At 45.5% G+C, this 24,608-nt stretch overlaps 1 protein-coding gene across 2 annotated transcripts in view; it reads left to right on the top strand.

Annotated features, from left to right (window-relative positions):
* Positions 1–24,608, top strand: part of BDH1 (3-hydroxybutyrate dehydrogenase 1) — a 39,962-nt gene that overhangs the window by 11,319 nt on the left and 4,035 nt on the right. For both annotated transcript variants that reach the window (XM_028504676.2, XM_036018302.1), the window contains exons 2-5: positions 2,519–2,645; positions 6,833–6,905; positions 7,581–7,691; positions 19,376–19,517. In XM_028504676.2, the coding sequence (XP_028360477.1) occupies positions 2,563–2,645; positions 6,833–6,905; positions 7,581–7,691; positions 19,376–19,517 (409 nt within the window). In that variant the 5' untranslated portion in view covers positions 2,519–2,562. The remainder of the gene's footprint in view (positions 1–2,518; positions 2,646–6,832; positions 6,906–7,580; positions 7,692–19,375; positions 19,518–24,608) is intronic.

The raw sequence follows: 24,608 nt of genomic DNA, 5'->3' as shown, positions 1-24,608 counted from the left end.
GATTATACCCATTCAGCAGAGACTCACTGCGTGCTTCCTTGGTGCCAGGTTTCTTCTGGGCGTGGGAGATTCTGTGAAGAACAAGATGGACAAGGTGCCTGGACTCACCAAGCTTATGATCTAGAAGGAGAAGATAAAGTAATGAAATAGGATATCAATTTTGGATTGAAGAGTGATCTTAAAGAGTACCACCTCTGTGTCTTGCATGGGGGGTTGAGGACAGGCTTTGTGAAGTCTGAAAGCCCAGAAGAACTCAGTCATCTAGAGTGAGGAAGAGTAGGAACCAGGGCCTGAGGCTGGAAAGAGCTTTGCATACACAAGAAACTTCCAGAAGGTCAGTGTGGCTACAATGTAGTGAGCCCAGGGGAGTGCAGTACTAGACAAGGTTAGGAAGGGAGGCAGAGGCGGTTCCAACAGGTAAGGGAAGGAGGATTTTAGGTAAGGGAGTCACATAACTTGACTGCAGTGCTGGCAATGGAGTATGGAGAGTAGGAGACAAAGGGGAAGCAGGAGCCTACTGCCTGATCCAGGAAAGATCACATAAACCAAGAGATCCTGTTTGTTTTCCTTTTGTGAGTATTAAACAGATTAAACCTTATTTGCTTCCTGTTGGGAACTGCCCTGCCTGGTATCAGAAGCTGTAACCCCACCAAGGCTAAGGCTGAGGGAGTGGCCTTGGACCATAAACCAGCAAGGAGACAAAAGCTTATCTCCCTGGCAGGAGCGCTGCTTCTGCTGCTTCATTCATAACTGAACCCCAAAGCTTGGTCGGTTAGCCAATGACAGGTAAGATTCCCCAAGGGGGGAACGATTTAAGACAGGCACGATCACGTGGGAGGCCCCCAAGAAAGGACTTTGGGGGCTACAGCCAAAGGGGGTGATGGACCCTTGCTCCTCAGCTTTGACATAGCCTGAGTCCTCATCATCTGGGAGAAAATCTCCTTATCTCTTGGTTGCCTTAGTTCTCTTGCTCCACCTAAGACTGAAACAATGACAGGGTGGTGCAGGTCTGTGCTGAAAAGGGCGGGTTCTCTGGGTGATCAGGCCTAAGAAAGAATATGTAAAATCCTGTGAAACCTGCTTTGTTTAGAATGCTCTCAGTTGAATGATAAGGGTCCAAGGAAGAAGTAAGTTTGTTCTTTAAAGTTTTACAGCTGTTTGACTCTGACTCAAAATAGACCCTCAGAGTTCCTCGTTATCTATTGTTTGATCCTTACTTCCTAGCAATGAGTAATGAGCTTTTACCTGAATTCTTATTCAAACGAAACCAATAAGAAGCCTCTCTGGAGGGGGAACAGCTCACTCTCCCTACCAGGGAGGGTGGCCGAAGTGGCGCCCTCCAGGAGAGAGGGTGGCCAAGGTGCTCCCCACTAGAGGGGGTGGCCATTCCGCCCCTATTTCTCCACAGAAACTGGTCTGTTTCTGTGCATGTTTTTTCTTGAGTTTCGATGAGCCATCCGCAGCATTCCGTGATCACTGCTGGCCAGTGACCCACGCATCAGCTTCCTGCAGTGAACTTGCGGTGGTTGGCTAGTTAATGAGCTTATTACAGACCTTTTGGCCAAGTTAGGTTTGAGTGAAGACGGCAAAAGGGCAGGATAGGAGCTGCCTCCAGGCAGAAGCACAGCAGAGGCTAGGAAGGTTCACCAAGAAAAGGGCGATCTCTCTTTGGCTATGGTTGCCTTGCTCAGCTCCCTCCCAGGCTCCCTTTTTTCTCTGAGGCCAGGAGGAGTCATAACAAGTGACTAGGACAGGGAGGCAACCAAGCCACACCATGATGAACAGTTAATACACAAGTAGTTATGGTGCTGAGTAACCTTAAGGAGACACTCAGTCTACATTGCCTTGTTGCAATAAGGTTGATTTAACCTTGAAAGGGAGTGGTAGGGTGGTGGGAGAGACTGCGTGTGTGTGTGTTTTCATTTAGGTTGATTAAAGTGTGCTCATTTTATAATATAACTGCAGTCCCCATGCAGTAATGAGTTATGGATGAACCCAGCCTCAGAGCCAGGCCCTGTGTTTGGTGGGGGTGGAGTGAGAGGTGAGGAGCCAAGTCAAATGATACAGGATACGGAGCTGGAAAAGCAGTCTGAGGAGGCATGTGGGGAAACTGAGGCTGAAGGTTGTTGTCCTGGGTCACACAGATTGATGATTTGCTGGGTATGAGGAACACAGAGGCTCATGGAGTTGGAATCCCTGAGAGGATAGGCCTTTGAGGATCACTGGTCTGATCTACCCTCCTCATGCATAAATGGGTGATGACTCGTCCAGGGTTGCCCAATGAGTTGGTGGCACAGCCAGAACCAGAACCCAGGTTTCTAGATGGCCCATCCTCCTGACTCTTTACATCACACAAGGCTGCAGCTTGAGAGGAAGGTGCAGGAAGGCCTGCCTAATCAGACCTGGGTCGAATGGACAGGGCTCAGTTTGACTTTCACAACCTGCAAGAAAAATGGTCCCTCTTGCCTAAACCTCTGAGGGCAACAAGGCAATACTGATAGTGCATTTTGTGTTTCAGAATTCACCAGGAGGAGGCTGGTCATTCCATCTTGTATAACCACAATGCTGACTGCCCGCCTCTCTAGACCCCTGTCAAAGCTCCCAGGGAAAACCCTGAGTTTCCCTAACAGAGAAAATGGAACAAGGTAAGAAACTGAATGGTGAAGTTGGCCTCGAGGGACACACTTTCTGGGCAAAGCAGAGCTCTTCACACAAGGATAACAGGTGGTCCTAAAGCCTGACTCTCAACAATGTCTCTCAGTCCCTGCCATGACCGGCAAAGGTGTCCTCAGAAGACAGAGACCCACACAGGGCACAGAAGAATATCTTTCATCAGATTTTTAAGCTTTTTATTTTGAGATAACTACACTGATACAAAAGTTGCCAAAATAGTAAAAGGGTGGAAACCCTTTACTATCTTCCTTACCTAACTTCCCCAAATGTCTTACAAGTGTCCTACAAAACCACAGTGCAGTCATGAAAAGCAGGAAATTACCATGATATGCTATTAACACACCTACACACTTGAGTCAAATGTCAAATGGTCCACTAATGGACCTTTACTGGTCCAGGATACAAACCAGGGTCCCACAGTGCACTTAGTTGTTTTGTCTCCTTACTCTCTTCCTATTAAGGGACAGTTTCTGAGTCTTTGTTGTTTTTGAACTTGACCTTTGGAAGAAAGTCTCTCAATGTGTGTTTGTGTGATGTCCTCCTGTTTAGAGTTAGGTATTCATGGTTAGAAAGTGCCACCCATGTGAGGTGGTGTCACCTCAGTGCACTGCATCGTGAGGCCCAGGACTTTTTTGTCTGATGTGTGCCATTGCTTTGATCACCTGGGTAACTGCCCTTTTCAAACCTTACACATGAAGCCAGATAACTAAAATGTCCTGAGACTTCACTGAACTGCTTATGTGATTTAGAGAAAGATAAGTGCGAATTAAACGATCAGCTTTTCTTTGAGAGCTCTGGGGTTGCCTTTTCCAAGGGGATTTGGTGCACTCTGCTACCTCATTTTCCTCTGTCACAGCCAGAGCAAGAAAAAATAATACCTTTTTCTTTTATGTTTAAGAGCAATGAAATTAAGTGTTAGGTTAAATTCAAAGTCCCAGCAGCTAGAAAATTGATGGGTATTTTCTATACCAATTAATATGTTGAGAAAAGCATGCATTTAGGCCTATAGGAACAGTCACTTAAAAGCATTTCCTCAGGACACAGCAGCGTGGTGGGAGATGGGGCTTCAACTACAGAGGACACCGTGTAACAAGAGTTAAAATGGCCCTTCTAGTTAAAATGACACCCTGTCACCTCTGAAGAGGGAACATAGCCTGGCTCTACTGAAAAGCTTTTGAAAAGGGGAATTACTGAATTTTTTTTTTCAGTGAGTGATTCATATAAATGGCAAGATCCTGGTGGGAAAATGGAGACAACTGTATTTGAACAATAAAAAAAATGATTTTAAAAAAGAAATGGCAAAATCCTGTCTCAAATGTGACTTTGAGAGATTGCTAGAGATTATTTTTTATAGAGGAGAAAATAGTCCCAAAAGAAATTAAATACTTTTACAAAGGTTTTATCCTCAAATTAAAGGGGAAGGAGGTATTGGTCAAGCTTCTGGCTCATTTCAGGGTAAAGAAAACTGTCATGGGGAGATTCTGAATCTTCGGGAAGGACTGTAGAAATAACTGGTTAGGCTGAAGGGGCTGGGCACAGGGCGATCAGGGGACAGAGCTGAGTCAGAGAGCATTAGCTGTCCTCAGGGCAAATGTGTCAGCAGAGGCCTAGGAGGGAGGCCCAGGTGGGTGAGGAGGATGGAAGGGGTCACTGTGCCTGCATCAGACAGAAGGACTGTGGGTGGGGAAGAACTATGGCCTGGTCATTTTGCTTGAATCTCAGTTGGCAAGGGCCTCACAATTCTGTCCCCACCTGTGGGTGGGTCCTGTGATAGCATCCTTAACAACTGACCTTACAGCCCTGTATCTCCAGTTATGGGGCAAACAGTACAGTACCTCTCACAGCAGGCCTCCTGCCTTCGGGTAGTGCTCTCATAAAGTCCTTCTTCATATCAAACAGAAATAATTTCTCCTGTAAATTCCAACCCTTGTTCCTGGGTCTGCCCTCTCTATTCACACTGAACAAGTTAATGTTTATCCCTAGGGATACCCTGACACTTCAGCCCTATCCCCCACCGCTCTGACTTCTCATTCGCCTACATGTTTTCTTGTTGCTCATCTCCTATGGTTTCCCCAATCAGTATCCAGGTCTCCCACCTGAATGTGTCCTTTCGGCCTGAGCACCTTTTTGAGATGTTGCACCCTGAGCAGAGCACCACCCCCCTTCCCATGTGTGTCTGCCTCAGGGCAGTGGTCACCCAGTACACACCACCTGTCCAGATGAAAGCCTCCGCAGGAGTGTCTAGGTGTGGTCCCAGCCCTGACACCTGAAACCTGCTCTTCTTACTGCCTCTGCATAGTGGGCAAACTTTAGATACAACTTAGCAATATAAAGAAACAAATTTTTGATGCATACAACAATCTCAAAGAATCTCCAGGAATAATGTTGAGTGAAAAAAGCAATCCCAAGAACATGTTTGCTGATACCTCTGATAAGGGATTAATATCCAAAATTAATAAAGAACATACAAAACTCAACACCAAGAAAACAAACAATCCAATTAAAAAATAGGCAAAGGACCTGAATAGACACATCTCCAAGGAGGACATACACATGGCTTATAGGCATATGAAAAGATGCTCAGCGTCACTAATCATCAGAGAAATGTGGATTAAAACCACAATGAGATATCACCTCACACCTGTCAGAATGGCCATCATTGATAAATCGACAAATAGTAAGTGCCGGTTAGAATGTGGAGAAAAGGGAATACTTTTGCACTGTTGGTGGGAATGGGGGTTTTTGCAGCCACTGTGCAAAGCAGTATGGAATTACTTCAAAAAATTAAAAATGGAGCTGCCTTATAATCCAGTGATCTCACTTCTGGGTATTTATCTGAAGAAACCCAAAACACCAATTCAGAAGAATATAAGCAACCCTTTGCTCATTGCAGCATTATTTACAGTAGCTGAGATTTGGTAGCAGCCCAAGTGCCCAGCAGTAGATGAGTGGATAAAAAATTTGTGGTACATATATACAATGGACTATTACTCAGCTGTAAAAATGGAAATCTTACCTTTTGCAACAGCATGGGTAGACCTGGAAAACATTATGCTAAGTGAAATAAGCCAGTCAGAGAAAGACAAATACCATATGGTTTCACTTATATGTGGAATCTAATGAACAAATAAATTGACAAATAAAATAGAGACAGACTCATAGATACAGAGAACAGACTGATGGCTGTTGAGGTGAGTACCATGGGGCTGTGTGAAAAGGGGAAGGAAATAAGGAAAAACCAAACCTCACAACCTCATAAACTTTATAGACAGACAACAGTATGGTGATCCAGTGGGAAAGGGGGTGGAGGGAGGTAGAACAGAGTAAAACCCCCCAATAAATGGTGATGGAAGGAGACTTGACTTTGGGTGGTGAACACACAATACAATATACAGATGGTGTGTTATAGAATTGTACACCCGAAATCTATATAATTTTATTAATATCACTCCAATAAATTCCATTTAATAATTTTTAAAAAGCAAAAAGCAATTCCTAAAGGTTGTATAGTGTAAAATTCCATTTATATAACATTCTTAAAATGACAAAATTATAGAGATAGACAACAGATTAGGGTTAAAGAGGATGTGGGGTGGGAGGGAGGATGGGTGTGGCTATAAAAGGGTAACTTGAGGAATCCTTGTGGTGATAGAAATGTTCTGTATTTTTACTGCCTCAATGTCAGTATCCCGGTTGTGGTGTCATACGTAGTTTTGCAAGATGTTAACATGAGGGGAAATTGGGTAAAAGGTACAGGATATCTCTTGATACTATTTCTTAACTGCATGTGAGTCTATAATTATTTCAAAATGAAATGTTAAATTAAACAAACTATCAGAAAGCAACATAAAACTCAAGGGATAAATCATGGAATTTGCAAAAGGTTTTGTTAACAAAGCTGTATCACCTGAATGTTCTTCCTACACAGTGGCAAAAATGGTCACTGCAACGGATGTCCCACTTTCTACCAGCCTAGCAGCCCTTGGAGGAAAGAGGACCTCTTCCTCAGTAGTACCAGCAGCTGTCCCCAGGGGCTCAGCGTGGGGAGACAGTCAATGCTGCTCACTGGTGGCTGAGGGTACTCTGAGTTGCTTCTGCCCCAGGAACAAGGTCTAGGTGTGACCTCAGCCTGTGCTCATGGCTTCCTTTTCTCTTGCAGGTACACACTGCAGTTTTATCCTGCGTCCTTCGTCCCTGTGGGTCATCGTACTTATGCCGATGCAGTAAACCCAGTGAGTGGCAGCCCAGCTACCTGGGAACCAGTCAAGTGGTCAGAGCCCCCAGGCCCTGAGCCGCCTTCAGAGCAGGGCTTTAGAGCTTCCAGGACACTCAGAACCACTTTCTTGCATTCTTGACCCCCACCTTGCTCCCCCTAAAAACCTCCCATCAAATGAGTTTTAGAAGTTAGGAGATCAGACTCTAGAATCCCTCAGGCCTGGTTTTAGTTTTAGTTCTATTACTTAGTATGTTGGGCATTTAAAAACTATCTTTTCCCTCACTCATAACATGGTATAATAATCATAATTACTAAATGGAGTTATTGTGAGAATTAAGAATAATGCATGCACAGTGCTGTGCATGTGGTAAGTGATGATGAAGATGACAGTGATGATGGTGATGGTGATACAGGTGATTGCAGGTGACAAAACTGAGGCCCAGGAAGGGGAAGTAACTTCCCAAGCAACATTATTAGCTGGCAGCAGAGTCTGGGTTAGAACCCAGTCTCCCGATTCTGAGTCCAAGCTTTTCCCACCATACTAGGATGCTTCTCCAGACAGAAACAGCCAGGCAGTAAGGGCCAGGCCTAGTCCACTCAGGAAGCACTAGTTGTTATTGCCCAGAGGAGGCTTGGCCACTTTGCCCTCAGGATCCTAGTTCCTAACATGGGGCCTCATCTTCTCAAATAGGTTGGCAGCAAAGCTGTGCTAGTCACCGGCTGTGACTCTGGATTTGGGTTCTCCTTGGCCAAGCATCTGCATTCAAAAGGCTTCCTTGTGTTTGCTGGCTGCTTGATGAAGGTAAGAGATGGGTCATCTTCGTCACCGTTGTCCTTCACACATAGTCATTGTTTTGTAGGGGTGCTTTTATTGCAGTAAAATACACATAACATAAAATTTACCATCTTAACCATTTTAAGTGTACTGCTCAGTGGTATTAAATATATTTACATTGTCTAAGTATCTCATATAAGTAGAATCATACAGTACTTGTCTTTTTGTGACTGGCTTATTTCACTTACCATAATGTCTTCAAGGTTTGTCCATGTTGTAGCAATTTACAGAATTTCTTTTTTCAAGGCTGAATAATATTGCATTGTATGTGTATAATACATTTTATTTATCCATTCATCTATTGATGGATACTTGGGTTGCTTCGATGTTTTAGCTACTGTGAATAATGCTGCTATGAACATAGGTATACAAATATCTCTTCAAGACCCTGCTTTCGTTTCTTTTAGGTATATATCCAGATGTAGAATTGTCGATCATATGGTAATTTTATTTTAATTTTTGAGTCAAACTCTCTTTCCCAGCAGCTGTACCATGTTACCTTCCCACCAACAGTGTACAAGGGTTCTAATTTCTCCACATCCTCCCCAATACTTGTTTTCTGTTTTTTGATAGTGGCCATCCTAATGGGTATGGTCCCAATACCCATGGTATCTTATAGATTTGATTTACATTTCCCTAATGGTTAGTGATGTTGAGCATCTTTTCATGTGTTCATTGGTCATTCATATATCTTCTTTGGAGAAATGTCAATTCAAGCCCTTTGCCAATTTTTTAATTGGGTTGGGTTTTTTTTTTTTGTTGTTGTTGTTGTTGTTGTTGAGTTTTAGGGGTTCTCTATACATTCTGGATATTTGTCCCTTACAAGTTGTATGATTTGCAAACATTTTCTCCCATTTTGTGGGTTATTATTTTACTCTGTAGGTAGTATCTTTTGATATACAAAATTTAAAAATTTTTATTAAGTCCAATTTGCCTATTTTTCTTTTATTTCCTATGCTTTTGGTGTCATCCCCAAGAAATCATTGCCAAATCCAATGTCATGAAGCCTTTGTACCATTTTCTTCTAAGAGTTTTATTGTTTTGGTTCATATATTTAGTTCCTCAATCCATTTTGAGTTTCTGTATGTGGTGTTAGGTAAGGGTCCAGCCTCATTCTTTTGCATGTTGATATCCAGTTTTCCCAGCACATTTTCTGAAAAGACTGTCCTTTCCCCCACCGAATGGTCCTGAAACTCTTGTCAGTGGAATTTAGGGTGCATGAAGGAGAGTACTGGGGCATGAGGTTGCAAGAGTAATTAGGGGACAGTTTTCCCAATTTAGAGATTATTACCACAGTTCACTTTCAGAACATTTCTATTTCTCAAAAATTTCCCTCTTGAGCATTTGCACAACTACCACACCTTCCTCTTGTCCTAAATAGCTACTTTTTTCTATCTCTTTAGATTTGTCATTTCTGGACTATTCATATGAATGGAATCATATAATGTACAGGCTTTTGTGCCAAATGTCTTTCACTTAGCATAACATTTATGAGATTCATCCATGTTGCAGAATGTATAGGTAGTTTGTTCCTTTACTTGCTGGATAATGTTCTGTTGTATGGATATATTACATTTTAAAAATTCATTCATTTTTAATATATGTTTAGATTTTGGGGCATTGAGAATAATGCTGCTATGAACATTCACATACATTTTTCCATGTAGATATGTTTCTACCTGTTTCCTTTTAGTGGAATTTAGAAACCAACATCTGGGCATTAAGTGTGCTCATTGCTAATGGGGCATTTCTGCTCTTTGTCCCTCTCAGTGGACAGAAATAGAAGATGTATAAATAATTACACACACATACACATACATATATATACATATCTACATATTGTATCTATTTATCTCCTATCTCCATTTCCTATAAATATCACACACACTTAATTTATGAGATTGTGTTGACCTCCTATTTCACTTCAACACAACAGCATTCTTTCTTGCTTTCCTCATTCCATATTTGTTTCTTTTTTCTCCTGCAGCTAGAACCCTGATTCCCAACTGTATCAATATATTTACTCACTTGGTTAATCCTATGACATTTACACAATAGCTTCAGAATTGCTACATTCATCCCATTACATTACAAACAGCAAACCTACTAAGTAGTTGTCTCAGATTGGATCTTTCTAGAAGCAAATACTGAAATAGGATTCGATGTGTAAGAGGTTGATTTGGGAAATGCCTGTAGAGGCTAAAGTAGAATGAGGCATGTAGAGGCAGGGAAACCCTTTAGATTGCAATGCAGGTCTGTGAAAAGAAATTGGTAAGAAGGAGCATTACGTAGGCAGAACTTTCAACTGTGATCTGAGAGTCTTAGCTGGGGTGATGGGGAGTCTTCAAGCCAAGGTTACCTGTTAAAGGAGACCCGCCTCAGGCAGGAATGGCCCAGTATACCTGCCATGCACAGCCACTGGCTGAGAGAAGCCCTGGCAAGCATAGCTGTGGCTGTGGCATCCATGCTGTGGTGGTTCTGAAGGTGTGGCACCTGGACAGCTTCCGTCAGCTGCTCCCACGGCAGATTGTCCTGAAGGAGGCATATTATGGTCACCATGGTACAGCTTAAGATTTCTTTAGAGTGTTTTTATCTGTTGACTGAAGGTATACAAAGTGCTGTATTTAAAATTTACTTGGACTAACTCTTTTTTGCCTTTATCACTGTATTAGTTATTTGAAATACAGTTTGATTCATTTATTTGTATTTTGTTCTTGTTGATTTAATTTAATTTTGGAATATGTAAAACATTAACAAGGCTCTAAAATCAGAATTATTTAAAAAGTTGTGCTTTGAGCAGTGTTCCTTGCCCACCTGTCTTTGCCACTCTGTCCTTTCATTCTGCTTCTCACACGGATGTTTGCATGCTGCACATAGCCTTTTACAATTAAAAATACACTTAATATATCTTGGAAATGACTCCATATGAGTTCATAGAGATCTTTCTCATTTTTTAAAACAGCATTACAGTACTCTACTGTGTGGGTGGACTATAGTTTACTCCACCAGTCTTCTACATATGAACATTGTTTTTCAATATTTTGCAATTACAAATAAAGCTACAATAAATAATCTTGTACATATATATTTTTATATTATTGAGGGGCTAATGTTTAAGTTAAATTCTTAGGAATGAGATTACTCTTAGGTCAAAGGCTTAAAAAATATGTCCTCATTTTAAAAGATATTTCCAAATTTTCTATAAAAGGGCCTGTGTAATTTTATATTCCCATAAGTAATGTATGAGCATTCCTCTTTTCACAGTTTCAACAAATGAGTGTGCATCAAGCTTTTGATATTTACTGATCTGATAGGTGAAAAAGACATCTCAGTGTAGTTTGTATTTATCTTATTGTGAGTCTACACCCCTGTTCTTTTTTTAATATAGGTTATTGGTTATGCTATCACAGTTGTCCCATTTTCCTCCTTTTATTCCCCTCTGCCCTGCAAACCCCCTCCCACCCACATTCCCCCCCTTTAGTTCATATCCATGGGTTATACATATAAGTTCTTTGGCTTCTACACATTCCATACTATTCTTAACCTCCCCCTGTCTATTTTCTACCTACCATTGATGCTACTTATTCTCTATCTTTTCCCCTTATCTCCCCTCCCCGTCCCCTGCTGATAACCTTCCCTGTGATCTCCATTTCTGTGATTCTGTTCCTGTTCTACTTGTTTGCTTTGTTTGTTTGTTTGTTTGTTTGTTTTAGGTTCAGTTGTTAATAGCTGTGAGTTTGTTGTCATTTTACTGTTACTATTTTTTACCTTCTCTTCCTTAGGTAAGTCCCTTTAACATTTCATATAATAAGGTCTGGGTGATGATGAATTCCTTTAACTTGACCTTGTCTGGGAAGCACTTTATCTGCCCTTCCATTCTAAATGAAAGCTTTGCTGGATAGAGCAATCTTGGATGTAGGTTGTTGTCTTTCATGACTTGGAATACTTCTTTCCAGCCCCTTCTTGCCTGCAAGGTCTCTTTTGAGAAATCAGCTGACAGTCTTATGGGCACTCCTTTGTAGAAACTGTCTCCTTTTCTCTTGCTGCTTTTAGGATTCTCCCTTTATATTTAATCTTGGGTAACTTAATGATGATGTGCCTTTGTGTGTTCCTCTTTGGGTCCAACTTCTTTGGGACTCTCTGAGCTTCTTGGACTTCCTGAAAGTCTATTTCCTTTGCCAGATGGGGGAAGTTCTCCTTCAGTATTTGTTCAAATAAGTTTTCAATTTCTTGGTCTTCCTCTTCTCCTTCTGGCACCCCTATTATTCAGATGTTAGAACATTTAAAGATGTCCTGGGAGTTCCTAAACCTCTCCTCATTTTTTTTTTTGAATTCTTGCTTCTTCATTCTGTTCTGGTTGGATGTTTATTTCTTCCTTCTGGTCCAAACTGTTGATTTGAGTCCTGGTTTCCTTCCTATCACTGTTGGTTCCCTGTAGACTTTTCTTTATTTCACATAATGCAACCTTCATTGCTGCCTGAGTCTTTTTTATGCTGTTGAAGTACACAGTGAGTTCCTGGATCATCCTGATAACCAGTTTTTTGAACTGTGCATCTGATAGGCTGGGTATCTCTTCATTCCTTAGTTGTATTTTTTCTGGAGCTTTGAACTATTCTTTCATTTGGGCCTTATTTTTTTTATTTTTTATTTTTTGGTCTCAGTGAGCCTGTTCCCTACACCCCTATTCTTTAAAGGCATGACCCAGAAGTTACATAAATATCACCTGCTTTCTCACTCTATTGGCCAGGACTTAGTCACATGGCCTTAACTGACTGCTAGGAAAGCTGGGAAATGTAGTGGGTATTCTGAGACAATGGGTACCCTGTTTAAAGTCAGAGGTTTTACTATGATAGAAGGAAAGATGGGCATTTGGGACAACTTACTGCCTTTGCTCAGTGGTTAAGACATTTTTCTTTATTTTGAAGGTAATAGTAACCCAAGGAAGGATTTTTTAAATATTAGGTTTAATATCTTAAAAACAATATCTATTCAATGTAAAAATTTCTATAATATAAAAATGTACAAATAATAAAGTAATTTGCATTACTGTGATCTGAACATATTTCTAGATCAGAGAAGAGTTTGTCCTTTTAATTTTTACTTCTTTTGTGTTATGAAAGTAATACATATTTATAATAGAATCAAACAATACAGAAGTAGATGACGTAAAAAAGTGAAGTCTTTTCAGTTCAATTTCTTGCCCCAAAGGAATTAAAATGCATGTATGTACATTATTTGTGACTTTTGCTATTATAAACAAAGCCACATATCTTTGCATAGTTTCATTAGTAATTCTTAAGAAAAAATTCTAGATGTTAAAATGCTAGGTGGAAAGGTTTATAGACTTTGGATTTTATTTAAATCTGCCCAGTTGTTTCCCAAAAGGCTATATCAATGCCTGCTCCCTCTGACAGTGCATGAAGGAACTTGTTTTGGGAGGGATTTGGGGTATGGTGATGGCATGGATTTGGACCTGGGTTCTCTGTGTAATGTGGACCTGCCAGCAGGCCTGTCAGGAGCTATGATGCCACAAAATGTTTCGTGTTTTTAAATTCCTTTGTCCATATGTTCAGTACCTTTGTGCTGAACACAGCATTATAATAGAATCAAACCATTGTGCTGGCTTGTCCAGTGATACAAGGGGCTGAACCTGACTCCAGAGTGCAGGGCAGAGGCTGCTCAGTGCTGCAGAAGAAGGAGCCTTGGAGACAGAGTCAGGGCCTTGAGTTCCAGTTCCAGTTCAGTCACTAACCCAGGGACTGGCAAACACTTCCCTGAGCCCCAGTCTACTCTTTGTTATAGTAAGAGGGTTGGATTAGGTAATCTTAGGTCGTTCCACTCACTGTCAGCTTGGTGTCGACCTCTTGACTATTTCAGTGTTGTGATCTATCTTTTCTGGGGAAAAACTAGAGAAAGAAGAAGTCACTAGGGCTTTAAAAAATGGGGAGATTAGTCTACAGCCTGCTTCTGAGATGTGAAGCCACATGACAGATTCCAGCTACCTCTGCACCCAGACACTGTGGCCATTACTTAGAGATTCCCCTCCTCTCATGCTTCAGATCTCAGTGCATCAGGCCACCTCAAGGACTTGGCCATAGCAGATGTCTTAACCCTCATATATTGCTAACTCCTCACTTTCTACTGGATCATTTTGTGGTGAAGGTGTGTGCCCCACTCCCCACACCCTACGTGTACTGCTGCCCCATTTTTCTGCTTGTCTTTGTGGAAAAGCATTCCTGTCAGCTTGTTTGTAGTAGATGTTTTCACCTTTTTACTTTAAATTTTCTTTCCAACCTGCCTGGACTGGGTTTTTGCCTGTACCACTCTGTTTTTTCATTCATTCAACAAATATTTATTGCATACTTACTGTGAGCTGACAAAATTCTGTGACAATAGTGCATATAACAATTCAGTGAAAAATTCTTACCTTTGTGGATTTTACGTGGCGGGTATAGTGGGGAAATAGACAAGGAATACAATAAGTAAATTGCATCTCTGTGGGTTGGTAAAAAGCTATGGAGAAAAATAAAGCAGGAAAAGATGGAGGGGTGAATGTGATAGAGGAGGTGTTCAGTTTTAAAGAGGGTAGAAAGACCTTACCAGGAAGGTGACAATGGAAGAAGGCAAGGGAGCAATCTTGAAAAATATCTGGGGAAGAGGGGACAGCTAAGCCAAAGCTCTAGGGAGAGCAGATGCCTGGTGTGTTAGGGAAAGAGCAGGAAGCCTCTGTGGTTGCAGCTAAGTGAGTGAGAAGGAGTGTGAGGTGAGAATGGCGGGGGTGGGAGGGGCGTGTGGAGGGGAATATAAGATTTTGTATAAGAGAGGAAACAGATTGCATCTCTCTGGGATCATAGGGAAGCCTTGACGGGCCAAGGTGGTGTGTAATCACCATCTGAAATGATAAGCAGGAGTCCGCTGTGATGAGTGGAGGTGGCATATCCAGGCACTGCCAGTAGTCTGATGTGGTCCTCATGGAAGAAGAGGACGTGAGCTGGGAAAGGAGGGCAGTGCTGGACCAGGAGGGGCTCTGACATGGCTTTTATCAAGGAGGCCAAAAGTCCCCATTTTGCCAGATCCATTGTTCACTGCTCAGCCTGTGTCACACTCAACCCATCAGCAGACTTTGCCAAACTGCTCTTGTTTGTAGAACTTTATTTCTTGACTTTGTGGGCGCCCTGCTCCCTTGATTTCTCTCCATCTTCTCTGCTAGCTCCTCCTGCGCTTTTTCCGGTAATTATTACTATGTCCCAGGCTCTCTTCTCTTGTCACAGTATTTCTAATACATGTGACAAGATGCTTATATGTGACCCGACTGGCTTGGCTCAGTTGGTTGGGTGTCATCTTGCAGAGTGATAGGTCACAAGTTTAATTCCCAGTCAGGGCATGTGCCTGGGTTGCTGCCAGGTCCCCATCTGGGGTGCATGTGAGAGGCAGCTGATCAATGTATCTCTCTCACATCAATGTTTCTCTCCCCTTCTTTCTCCCTTCTTCTCTCTCTAAAGATAAATAAATAAAATATTTTTTAGAAAAGATGCTCACATGTAACACAGGCTGAGTGTTGTTCCATCCTGCCTTGAGGTGCTAGATCACTGACAATAAATGCTGAGAGACCGTGGGATCTTTCTGCCAGGATTAGCTCATCACCTGCCTCACCATTGTAATCAATTGAGGTGGAGGATGTTGAGAGATTGAAAAGAGATGTTAATGTGCTGTGATATTTTCCATTGGGTCTCAAGAAAACTCCTTGAAGAGCTTACCATTTGTGCCCTGGAGTCTGAGGCCACAGAATGGAGTGTTATGTTTACCAAAAGAAGTTTAAAGGCCTAAGAAAGAGGCCAGAGTGACTCGTCTGGAAGCAGAGCAGAGAAAGCTGCATAGGGGAAGGGCTGTCCTACCTGAGCAAGACACCATTGCCTGAACCCCACATGAATAGTGGGGAGAGCTCCTGGAGTCATCTTAAGGGCACCAGCCCTGTGAAACTCCCAGGGGTCCACGTGACCTGACCAGGGGGTGCCTCACTAAAGCCCAGGCTGAGGAAGAAGATGCCTAGCTGGAGGAGGGAAGGGAACAGGAGTCTCCAGTGGAGGGATCTTCCAGAACCCACCAAAGTGCACCAGGGAGGGAGGGCCAGCCCTAGTGCACCTGCCATCCCAGGGTACCAGCCACAGACAGCAATGGTACCAGTCAGAAGACTATAGTCTTGCTCCCTCATTTGTCAGCCCCTGGGTTTAACCTGAGAAGGTCTGAGGCAAAGGAATGAGAGAGGAGAGGGAGCTGGAACATAGTGAGAAAGACAACCTCCACCCCTTCTACCTGGTGTCACACTGGTTTCCCACAGTCAGTCCTGCAGGCCTGAGACAGACAAGATCTAAAGTGGATACAAGTTTGAGAGTATGAGTTTTCAAACCAGGCTGGGGAGGAGTTATTAGATTACCAGACTGAACTGGACTCTTTGTTCCAAAACAAGAGGTTCTCTATTATCTGAGAATGAGTAGAAAGGCTATAAGACTTGCCTAAAATTTCATCTGGGGTGGAAAAAATAGCTTACATATGATAGTGTATAAAGTGAGGATAGTGTAAGAAGTGGGTTTACCAATAAACTAGTTACACCAGCACCAATGCAGCAAGACTGAAAGCTTGTCTCTGAGTATCAAGACAGATGTGGACAAAGACAGAAACCTTGGAGCTAGGGAGGCACTGTGGCCCAGGCAATGCGGCCCGTGGCCTGAGGACAGGTGGATCTGGAAGGGGATGAGCCACCATTGTCTGTAGCTCGCAGGCTGAGGGCAGTTGGGAAAGGTCTCCTTGGAACAGCTGGGGACAAAACCAGAGGCCCTTTCCCTGTTAAGGTGACTGTCAGGAGCAGGGTGTGGAAGCTGCTCAGAGGTGGATGAGGACTCCTGGGGAGTCTGTCAGGTGAAGGTGGGAGGGTAGGATTTCTCTCCTGGGGGCCTGAATGCTGAACTCGAGGCCGTGGGCAGTTTCCTTTGAGAGTAAGCTCTTAGCTGCCAAGCTGCCATACCAACCTCTTCTGGACACCCTGACCTGAGGTGAGGGGCTTCCCCTGGGGGCTGCAGGAGCGTTGGCTTCATGCTAGCTAGAGGCAGGCCCAAAGAGAGGTCAGGGGTGGCATCCAGGAGTTGCTGACAATGGCAGCAGGATTAGCCAAATCCAGGAAGAGGAAAGGATGCTCAGGTGCTTCTCTCAGCTGGACTCGCTCGTATCAGAAGTAGACATCAGCACTCCTTTGAAGACTTAGATTTCTTGGGCTTAGCTCTGAGGGGCATTTGAGGAGCCATGATATGAAGACTGCATTAAAACAAGATGTGTTTTCCTGGTGCCCGTGTGCTGTGTGTGGAAAAGAGAGGTGCCTCAGGCACCAGCCCCTCCAGCCTTGAAGGTGGCATGCCAGGGAATTCTTCTTTGGTGAGCCCTCTATGGGAATGGCAGCAGAAAGTCCAGGCCTGTCTGTCCTGTGGATGGAACACCTGCCGTGTCATTTGGGAAGGCTGGCACATCCAGGTCTTTCAGAGCCAAGCCTTGAGTGAACCAAGCCCCACACCTGGCTGCTGTGTACAGAGGGGATTTTGGGAGTAGCTGCCATTCCCAGTGCCAGACTGGGCCTCAGGAGCCATGTGTGTTGCGTCTGCAGTAGGGCCACTAGGGTGGGGTGTGGGGAACTCCTTGGAGAGGATAGCAATTTAGGAGTGGAAGATACCTAAAAGGAGGGGGATCAGCCTGACTTCCTGTCTGATGCCTGGGTTTTCTCTGCACCATGTTCCCCACCTTGCCCCAACCCCCACCTCCACCCTCATTGTCTGAACACCTCCTAGGTGGTACATGCCACCTCTGGCCTGTGAAAGTCACTCATCATTTTGAGCCGAATTTGACTTCTTGGCCCTGGTTCTGTTTTCTGGGCTGCATAGCACAGGTTGGTCTCTTGCCACCATGTTCTCTCTGAATTCTCTCTCCAGAATGATTAATCTCTATCACCTTTGGCCCAATTGGACACGGTCCCTCACCGTTCTCTTCTGAGTTCTTCTGACAGTGTCCCTCTGACATTGGCTCCAGTCCTGGGGTGTGGGTCCTCCTGGTTCAAACTGCTTATGCAAGACTCTGCCTAACTCACAGAGAACTTTCCCCTGACATATTGACCATCCCTATGCCTTCTACTCTAGCTCTTGCTTTAGTACCAGTTGTACATGCCCCGGGCAAGCCCTGGTCTGAGAGCAGGCAATCTTCTTACCACTTTATCCTCCGTAGCTCCTCCTATCCTCTTGTAAGATGCATTACTGTTCCATCACCATTGAGAAAATCACTGCCAATTATACTGGCTCCAGTGTTTCATTTTCACATTGTGTGTAGCTCATCCCTATTGTGAAAAAATATGTCATAGAAGAGATGAAATATGATAATACAAACTGTCTCATGATGTGAGTGAGGACTAATGAGAAAATGTATGTCAAGTGCTTAGCACAATGGGAAGTGCAGTAAACACTCGCTAAATGACACCTGCTTTTATGTGAACCCTCCTGCAGCTCACCACACAGATTCTGCCCACCTCTCCAGCCTCACACCCCACAGCTGCCTCAGGAGCCCCTGTCCTGAGCTGTCACTGCTTTTGGAAAGCCTTGCCTGCCCACCCCACCTTCTATGCAGCCCCCCACCTTCCACAAGGTTTTCTGCAGCAAATACTCCTTGTGCGGTTTGCTTACTCATCTGCTGCCTTCCCTAAAATGTGGACTTTTGAGAACAGGCACTGTTATTTATTTCTGTGTCTCCAGTACTTAGCATAGTGCTGGAATATGATAGAGGCCCAAGAAATGTTTGCTGAGTGAGTGATACTTTTGTCATGTGTAATATTACCTGAATTTGCATAGTACTTTATCACTTAGCAGGCTTTTAAAAAAGCAGTTTCCTCATTCCATTAACCTGAGCAGGTCAGGATAGGTGGCAATGTCCTTATGCCTAACTGTAGCTGGAAAAACCGGGCACCTGTTAAAGGGTGCACCTGAGTGTGCAGAGCCTGGTTAGTGACCAAGCTGGCAGCAGAGCCTGGCTCTGGCAGGTGATAGGCCCTTGGCTTAGAACAGAGGTGGCAAATGCTGCTTGCTGGTCACATGTGGCTTGTGGATGTGCTTTGGCCCACGTATTGTTTTTTTTTTTGAAAACACAAATAAGTTGTGAACACTTAAAAAATTAAGAGATTTTACACAGAAATTCCAGTTACAAGTGTCTGTTAATCCTGAGCTTGCATGTACATGTGGATAACAGCTGGCAGGCGCTGAGAGACAAGACTTGTGCTCCACTCCTGAGTATCACCCCTTCTTACCATGTGATACCCACAGGTCTGGAACTGGTAGGTATTGAATTTTCGACCTCTGCTTAGAGAAATGGTCCTGCCAGTGAGGATTTAGGGGCTCATAGTTATGTCTATGGCACTTAGTTTCGTGCTTGATACATCTTCAGCCCCCCCCCCCCCCCCCCCCCCCCCCCCGCCAACTGGTGGAGTAGGCAGTGGGCCTCTATGGACCACTGCCTCAGTTGTCAGTAGCCCTGACTTCAGCAGGGACTTGGGGCCAGCTCCCTGCCTTGGCCCTTGTCCTCAGCCTGGAGGCAGGGGGGTGAAGCAGCTTCTGTCTCTTCCTCAGGACAAAGGGGATGTTGGAGTCAAGGAATTGGACAGCTTGAAAAGTGATCGACTGAGAACTGTTCAGCTCAACGTCTGTAAAAGTGAGGAGGTAGAGAAAGTGGTGGAGATTGTCCGCACGAGCCTAGAGGACCCTGAGAAAGGTAGGGGGCACCTTGGGGCAGCGAGGTGCTTCACAGGAGCCCTTTCTAAACACCACCCTCTATTTGCAGGTTTCCTGCCAAAGACTGTTTTCTTTAGTGTTCGAACTCCTGCACAGTAGGTTAAATGACACACACTTTGCGAAATAAAGCCAAAGGTGATTTCAGAATCTACAAGATTGATGAATGGATGTGCTGGTTCAGGTCAGCTTAGCCAATACCCATAGATTGCCCACTCAGAGCCTGGTTCTGGGCCTAAGGGTTGGGAACACAGATGGCCAAGACATAGTCCCTGACCTTGAGAACCTCGCAATTCACTGGGGGACTAAACCAGGTGATTTCCAGGTCCCTTCTTGGGGAGCAGTACAGGACAGAGGGACTGAACACCTCGGGGTGAGGTGGGAAAGGGGTCAGTTAGGGCAGACTGTGGCAGAGTGCTGGGAAGGGTGTTCCAGGAGGAGGGGAGCCCATGAATAATGGTGGGAAGCACACAAGGTGTGACAGGGGGTACAAGTCAGGGGTCAAGTCTGGTGAAGGTGATTGCAGCAAATTAGATTGGGAGGGAACTTGTCCAGGACCTGGGGTGCCAGGCAAGGGAAGTAGCCACTCTTTTGAGAGCAGTGGGAGCCACTAAAGGGGATTTCCTGAAGGGAATGACCTGGTCAGACTTGTGAAAGCTTGCTCTGGGGGCTGTGCTGACAGTGTGGAGTGGATTTAAAGGGACAATATAGGTGTAAGAGTCCTGAACGAGGGCAGTGAGTACTGGGAAAGAGGAGGATCAGATGCAAGTACTGAGAAGACATAGCTGGCTGGACTTGGTGACTGATGCACATGAGGATGAGGAAGAGACAAAAGGCCTCTATCCTGGACACCTGGTACCCCCGCATGGAGGGTCGAGGGATGTGGAGATGCTCAAGTGCCCCTGGGCAGAGTATCTGGGCTGGAGATTGGGTGCCCAAGGTTGGAGGCCAGACTAGGAAGGGGGGAGATGCAAGGAGGATCTACTGGGGAACATGAACAATTAGGTACCAGAGAAGGGGAAGAGACAACTGTCAGAGAGGTTGGGGACGTGGCCCAGAAGCCAAAGGGACATAAAGTTTGGGAAGCAGTAGCCAACATGGGCACATGCTACAGAAAGTTTCCGTAATGTAATTACTCAAGTGTCCTCCCAGCTCAGCCGGTGGAGGACCCTGGTGGGCAGGGCTCTATTGTGCATCAGAGGGGAGGGGACACCGTTCATGGAGAACGCAGCGCAGTGGGAGATGGTGCTGCCTGGAGAAGCCAGTTTGGTCTGCTGACTTCATCTATGACATCTACCTTTGAGCTTCCTGACAGCCCAGCTGGAAATAGCATGCCTCCTTCAGCCCTCTGCTTTCCTCCAGAATGGGGTGGGAGCTTTCCTGAGCAGTGACTTCAGTTGCTGGGGGTGGGGAGGGAAAAAAGTAGGTGACCAGGACCTGTGCTGGGCACTCTGCTGGGCATTATCAGTCAGGTGGGCATGCCATTGTCCCCAGCACCCACCTTAGCAGCTCCTGCACTGTGTGGATATTAGAGAAGCTGTTGCTCTGGCGGCCAGCCTATCACTGATGTGTCACCTTCTCAGCCCAGTGCCATCCCCACCCCACAGCAGGCATTCCCAGGCATCTCTGCTCTCTAAGCAGAGGCCTGTGACTTCCAGAATGTCTGTTTAGTAGTTACCAGACAGCCCAGAGCTCCTATCCCATTAAGAAAGTCTGGATGGGAAATCCATTGGGATGATTACCAGTGCAGACGGCGCAGCCTGCTTTGCCCCCTCTGCTTTGCCCACTCTCCGTGGTAAATCCTCCTCCTCTCCGCCTTCCCTGGCAGCTGGGATGCTGCCTTCATAAACTACCAGGCAGGGAAACAGCTGCAGTCAGCACCATAAAGCCACTTCATTTTGGCCTGTGGGTTTGTAGTGGTTTAAAATGCCCGTGTAAAGGAATCATCACTAGAACTGAGCATAACATGGAGTTGCACCAAGTCTGGGGGCTGCTCAGGGCTCTAGTCCTTATCCCCTGCCACCAGGGCAGAACCACCTCCATTCCCTGCTTTGGTTTGAGCAGATAGCCTAACCAGCAAGAGCAGAGTGAATCCAGAGCCACAGGAGCGAGGCGCTCAAACCACTGTCCTTGGATGGTGCCCAAACCTCAGTACCACCCGTGATGCAAAAACCTTTCCCTGCTTTTTCCTCATGACCCATTTCAGTGAAGGTTGATAAACCAATCAACATGAGCTTACTTAACCAAAACTCCATTTTGGGGGGAAAGATTTGAAGATTTCTAGGTCTGAAAAGAAAATAAATCTGTGAGGTATATGTTTGCACAGATCACCCCTTCCCACCTCCCTGTCTCCCTCCCTCCCAGCTGCTCCCTGCCTCTTTCCCAGGGCTGTCTTCCTGGTAGGTAAAGCAGCTCTAATTCTCTCCTTCTCTGGCAGTACTGTCTCTGAACTCCAGGTGGCGCCCCCCCAAGAGTTTTCAGACCAGCTCCTGGTTCCTAAAGGGGTGGCGGCTTCAGACTCAACCTCTGCAGGAGCAGGAAGCTCCCAGGAGGCAAGTGGAGGGCACATTTTGATGGCAAGTTGGGTGTCCTTCACCCTGGCTCAATGGAACAGTTGCTGCCAAAGCCAGGGGAGCCAGTCTCAGGGGTGAGATGAAGGGGATTGTCTGCTACAGTTGTGAGCCAGCTGCCACCAGCCCCTTTGCTCCCCAGCAGGACTCCGAGGGACTGGACATCTGGAGCATGTGACTCCACCCCAGGGAAAGGCTGAGTGAGTGGGCCTACCAACAGGCTTTGGGCATGATCCAATCTTGAAACCACTCACCTCACAGTCAGTAAACATTTATTGAGTACTTGCTGAGCACCAGGGGTTTGACCTGGCAGGAGGAGTTAGCAGTTGGACAGCAGCCAAGTGGAAGCTGGCAGTTCATGGTAGAACCTGCAAGGCAACTGTGGTAGCACGGAGACCTTATGCCATGAGCAGGGAAGACCATGTTGTCTGTGATACCCTTGGTCTGGGAGTGAGAAGACTGGCTTTTCTCTGAGCTTCACCTCTCACTAGAAGTGTAACCTTGGGATTGTGTATTCACCTGTGTGGTGGGCCTCTGCTTGCCCATCTGTGAAGTGGAAAAGGTACTTTGCTAGCCATCCAGTACTCACACCTAGACCTGTCTGCTGCTCTCAAGCCGAGGAGGGGGAAGGCTGCACAGAGCCAGGAAGCAGCAGAGGCAGGAGGGGCCGTGATGTCTGAGGAGCAGCAGGCTGGTGGGGCTTCATGAAGGCAGACTACTTGAAAGGGACTGGGTGGGAAAAGCCTGGAAAGACTTGACACACTCCACTACGGAAGGGAACCTCCGGAGCAGGAAGTGACTGGCAGAGGCACCTCTGGTTAAAGAGGTTGGATCAGGGTGAAGGTGGAGAAAAGACTAAGACAGGGAAACACAGGAGAAACTTCTCCTGTAATACAGGAGGGAGGCATAAAGGACCCAAGCCATGCCATGGAAACAGGAAAGAAGACATCGATTCTGGTGACACCACAGAGGAAGCCAAGAGCAGCACAGGGTTAAGCATAAGGACTGTGTCCTCACATAGGCCTGGATCCACATTCTGCCCTGTCCCCTCACTGTCGGCAACATGAGCAGGGCACTCCACCTCTCTGAGTCTCAGCTGTTTCATTCAGACATCGGACAATTTAATATCTACTTTATAGGTTGGTTGTGAGGATCAGGTGAATTAATAGATGCAAAATGTTTAGGTCAGGGCCTGGCAGCTGCTTTTTCATCTTTATCAGTAACGGTAACAGTGCTCATTAGATGGGAGGAGAAACAGAGGAGCTGGAGGAGTCAGAAATGAAAGTGGAACTATGAACAAGGAGTAGGAGCGGGGTTGGGCAGCTGGGAACTGGATATACCAGTGTGGTTAGGGTGTGCTGGGGACCGGTGGGGCATTTGGGTGAAACTGACTGTCAGAAAGAGGAGGCTGGGGTTAGGAGAGAGCCACGTCTCTGAGGGGTACATGGGGCCCCTCTTCAGAGGAGCAAGGGGGTCACTGCAGGAACCCAGACCAGCAGGAATGTCATGGGTTTACCCAGAATGTTGGCCAAGGACTCGGGCAAGCTCCTGGGCCCACACACTGTCACTTCTGATCAAGGCCATGGAGCTGTCATCCAGGAGCAATGTGCTTTCACAGGTCAAGTGCAGTTCAACGTTTTTGGATATCAGTGTCAGCTCCTGGCTGTAATTAACGTTAGATGGAAAAAAGATGATTTATTTTGGGTTGTATGATACTGTCCCATACAAATCAAACACAAAGCAGCTGGAAAACTCCATGAACATAAAGAGAAGGGGCTGCCTAAGCCCCGAGTGTGATTTCAGAGGAGGCAGTCTAGGACCAGACACCTGTGTCTTGGTGGGGCAGGCAGAAGAAAGGTGGCGAGGAGGGCGGAGGAGACGTGTGGGTTTTATTAGTGCCAAGGGAGGAGTGAGCATCAAGAACAGTGAGCAGTACCCATACTGTGGAGAAGTTGAGAGCAAGGACAGAGTCTGGTGTCCTTAGCATGCAGCACCCTGGGTCACCGGAGCAGTGGTAGGGCTGGGATCCAGGGTGCCCGTGAAGTGGGGCACTGGAGAGCTAGTTTGTGTTCTCAGAAGTCTGGCCGCTGAGGGACAGGGAGCAGATATCTGAGGGAGTAGCATGATTATGAGAAGGTTCTTTAGGATATGAAGACATTGTATTTGCATTCACTTGACAACCATTTATTAAGCACCTAATGTGTACAATGTTGAAGGGAAGGAGATTGGACCAATGGAAGAGTTGAAGTTGCAAAAAGGAGAGAGGACTGATGGCTTACCATTAGGAAGGTGGAGGGTAAAGCGTCAGCCTCGCCAAGTGGTGAGAGATGCCTCCTAGAAAGGGGGCGGGGGGATGACTGGGAATTATGCAGGGCTGGGCTGCAGCTGTGGGGGTTGTAGTAGCTGAGTCAGTGCAAGGTCACCAGTGAAATCTGAGAACAGAGGCTTTAGCTCTTGCTGGGGAGTAGGAGTGAGAACTCCACGAGCACTATATTAACCAGCAA

Source organism: Phyllostomus discolor, chromosome 2 (assembly GCF_004126475.2).
Source record: "Phyllostomus discolor isolate MPI-MPIP mPhyDis1 chromosome 2, mPhyDis1.pri.v3, whole genome shotgun sequence".
In the NCBI taxonomy this organism is placed as follows: domain Eukaryota; kingdom Metazoa; phylum Chordata; class Mammalia; order Chiroptera; family Phyllostomidae; genus Phyllostomus; species Phyllostomus discolor.
Note: the sequence above shows the minus strand (reverse complement) of the source record. Positions and strands in the feature narration are given on the sequence as shown.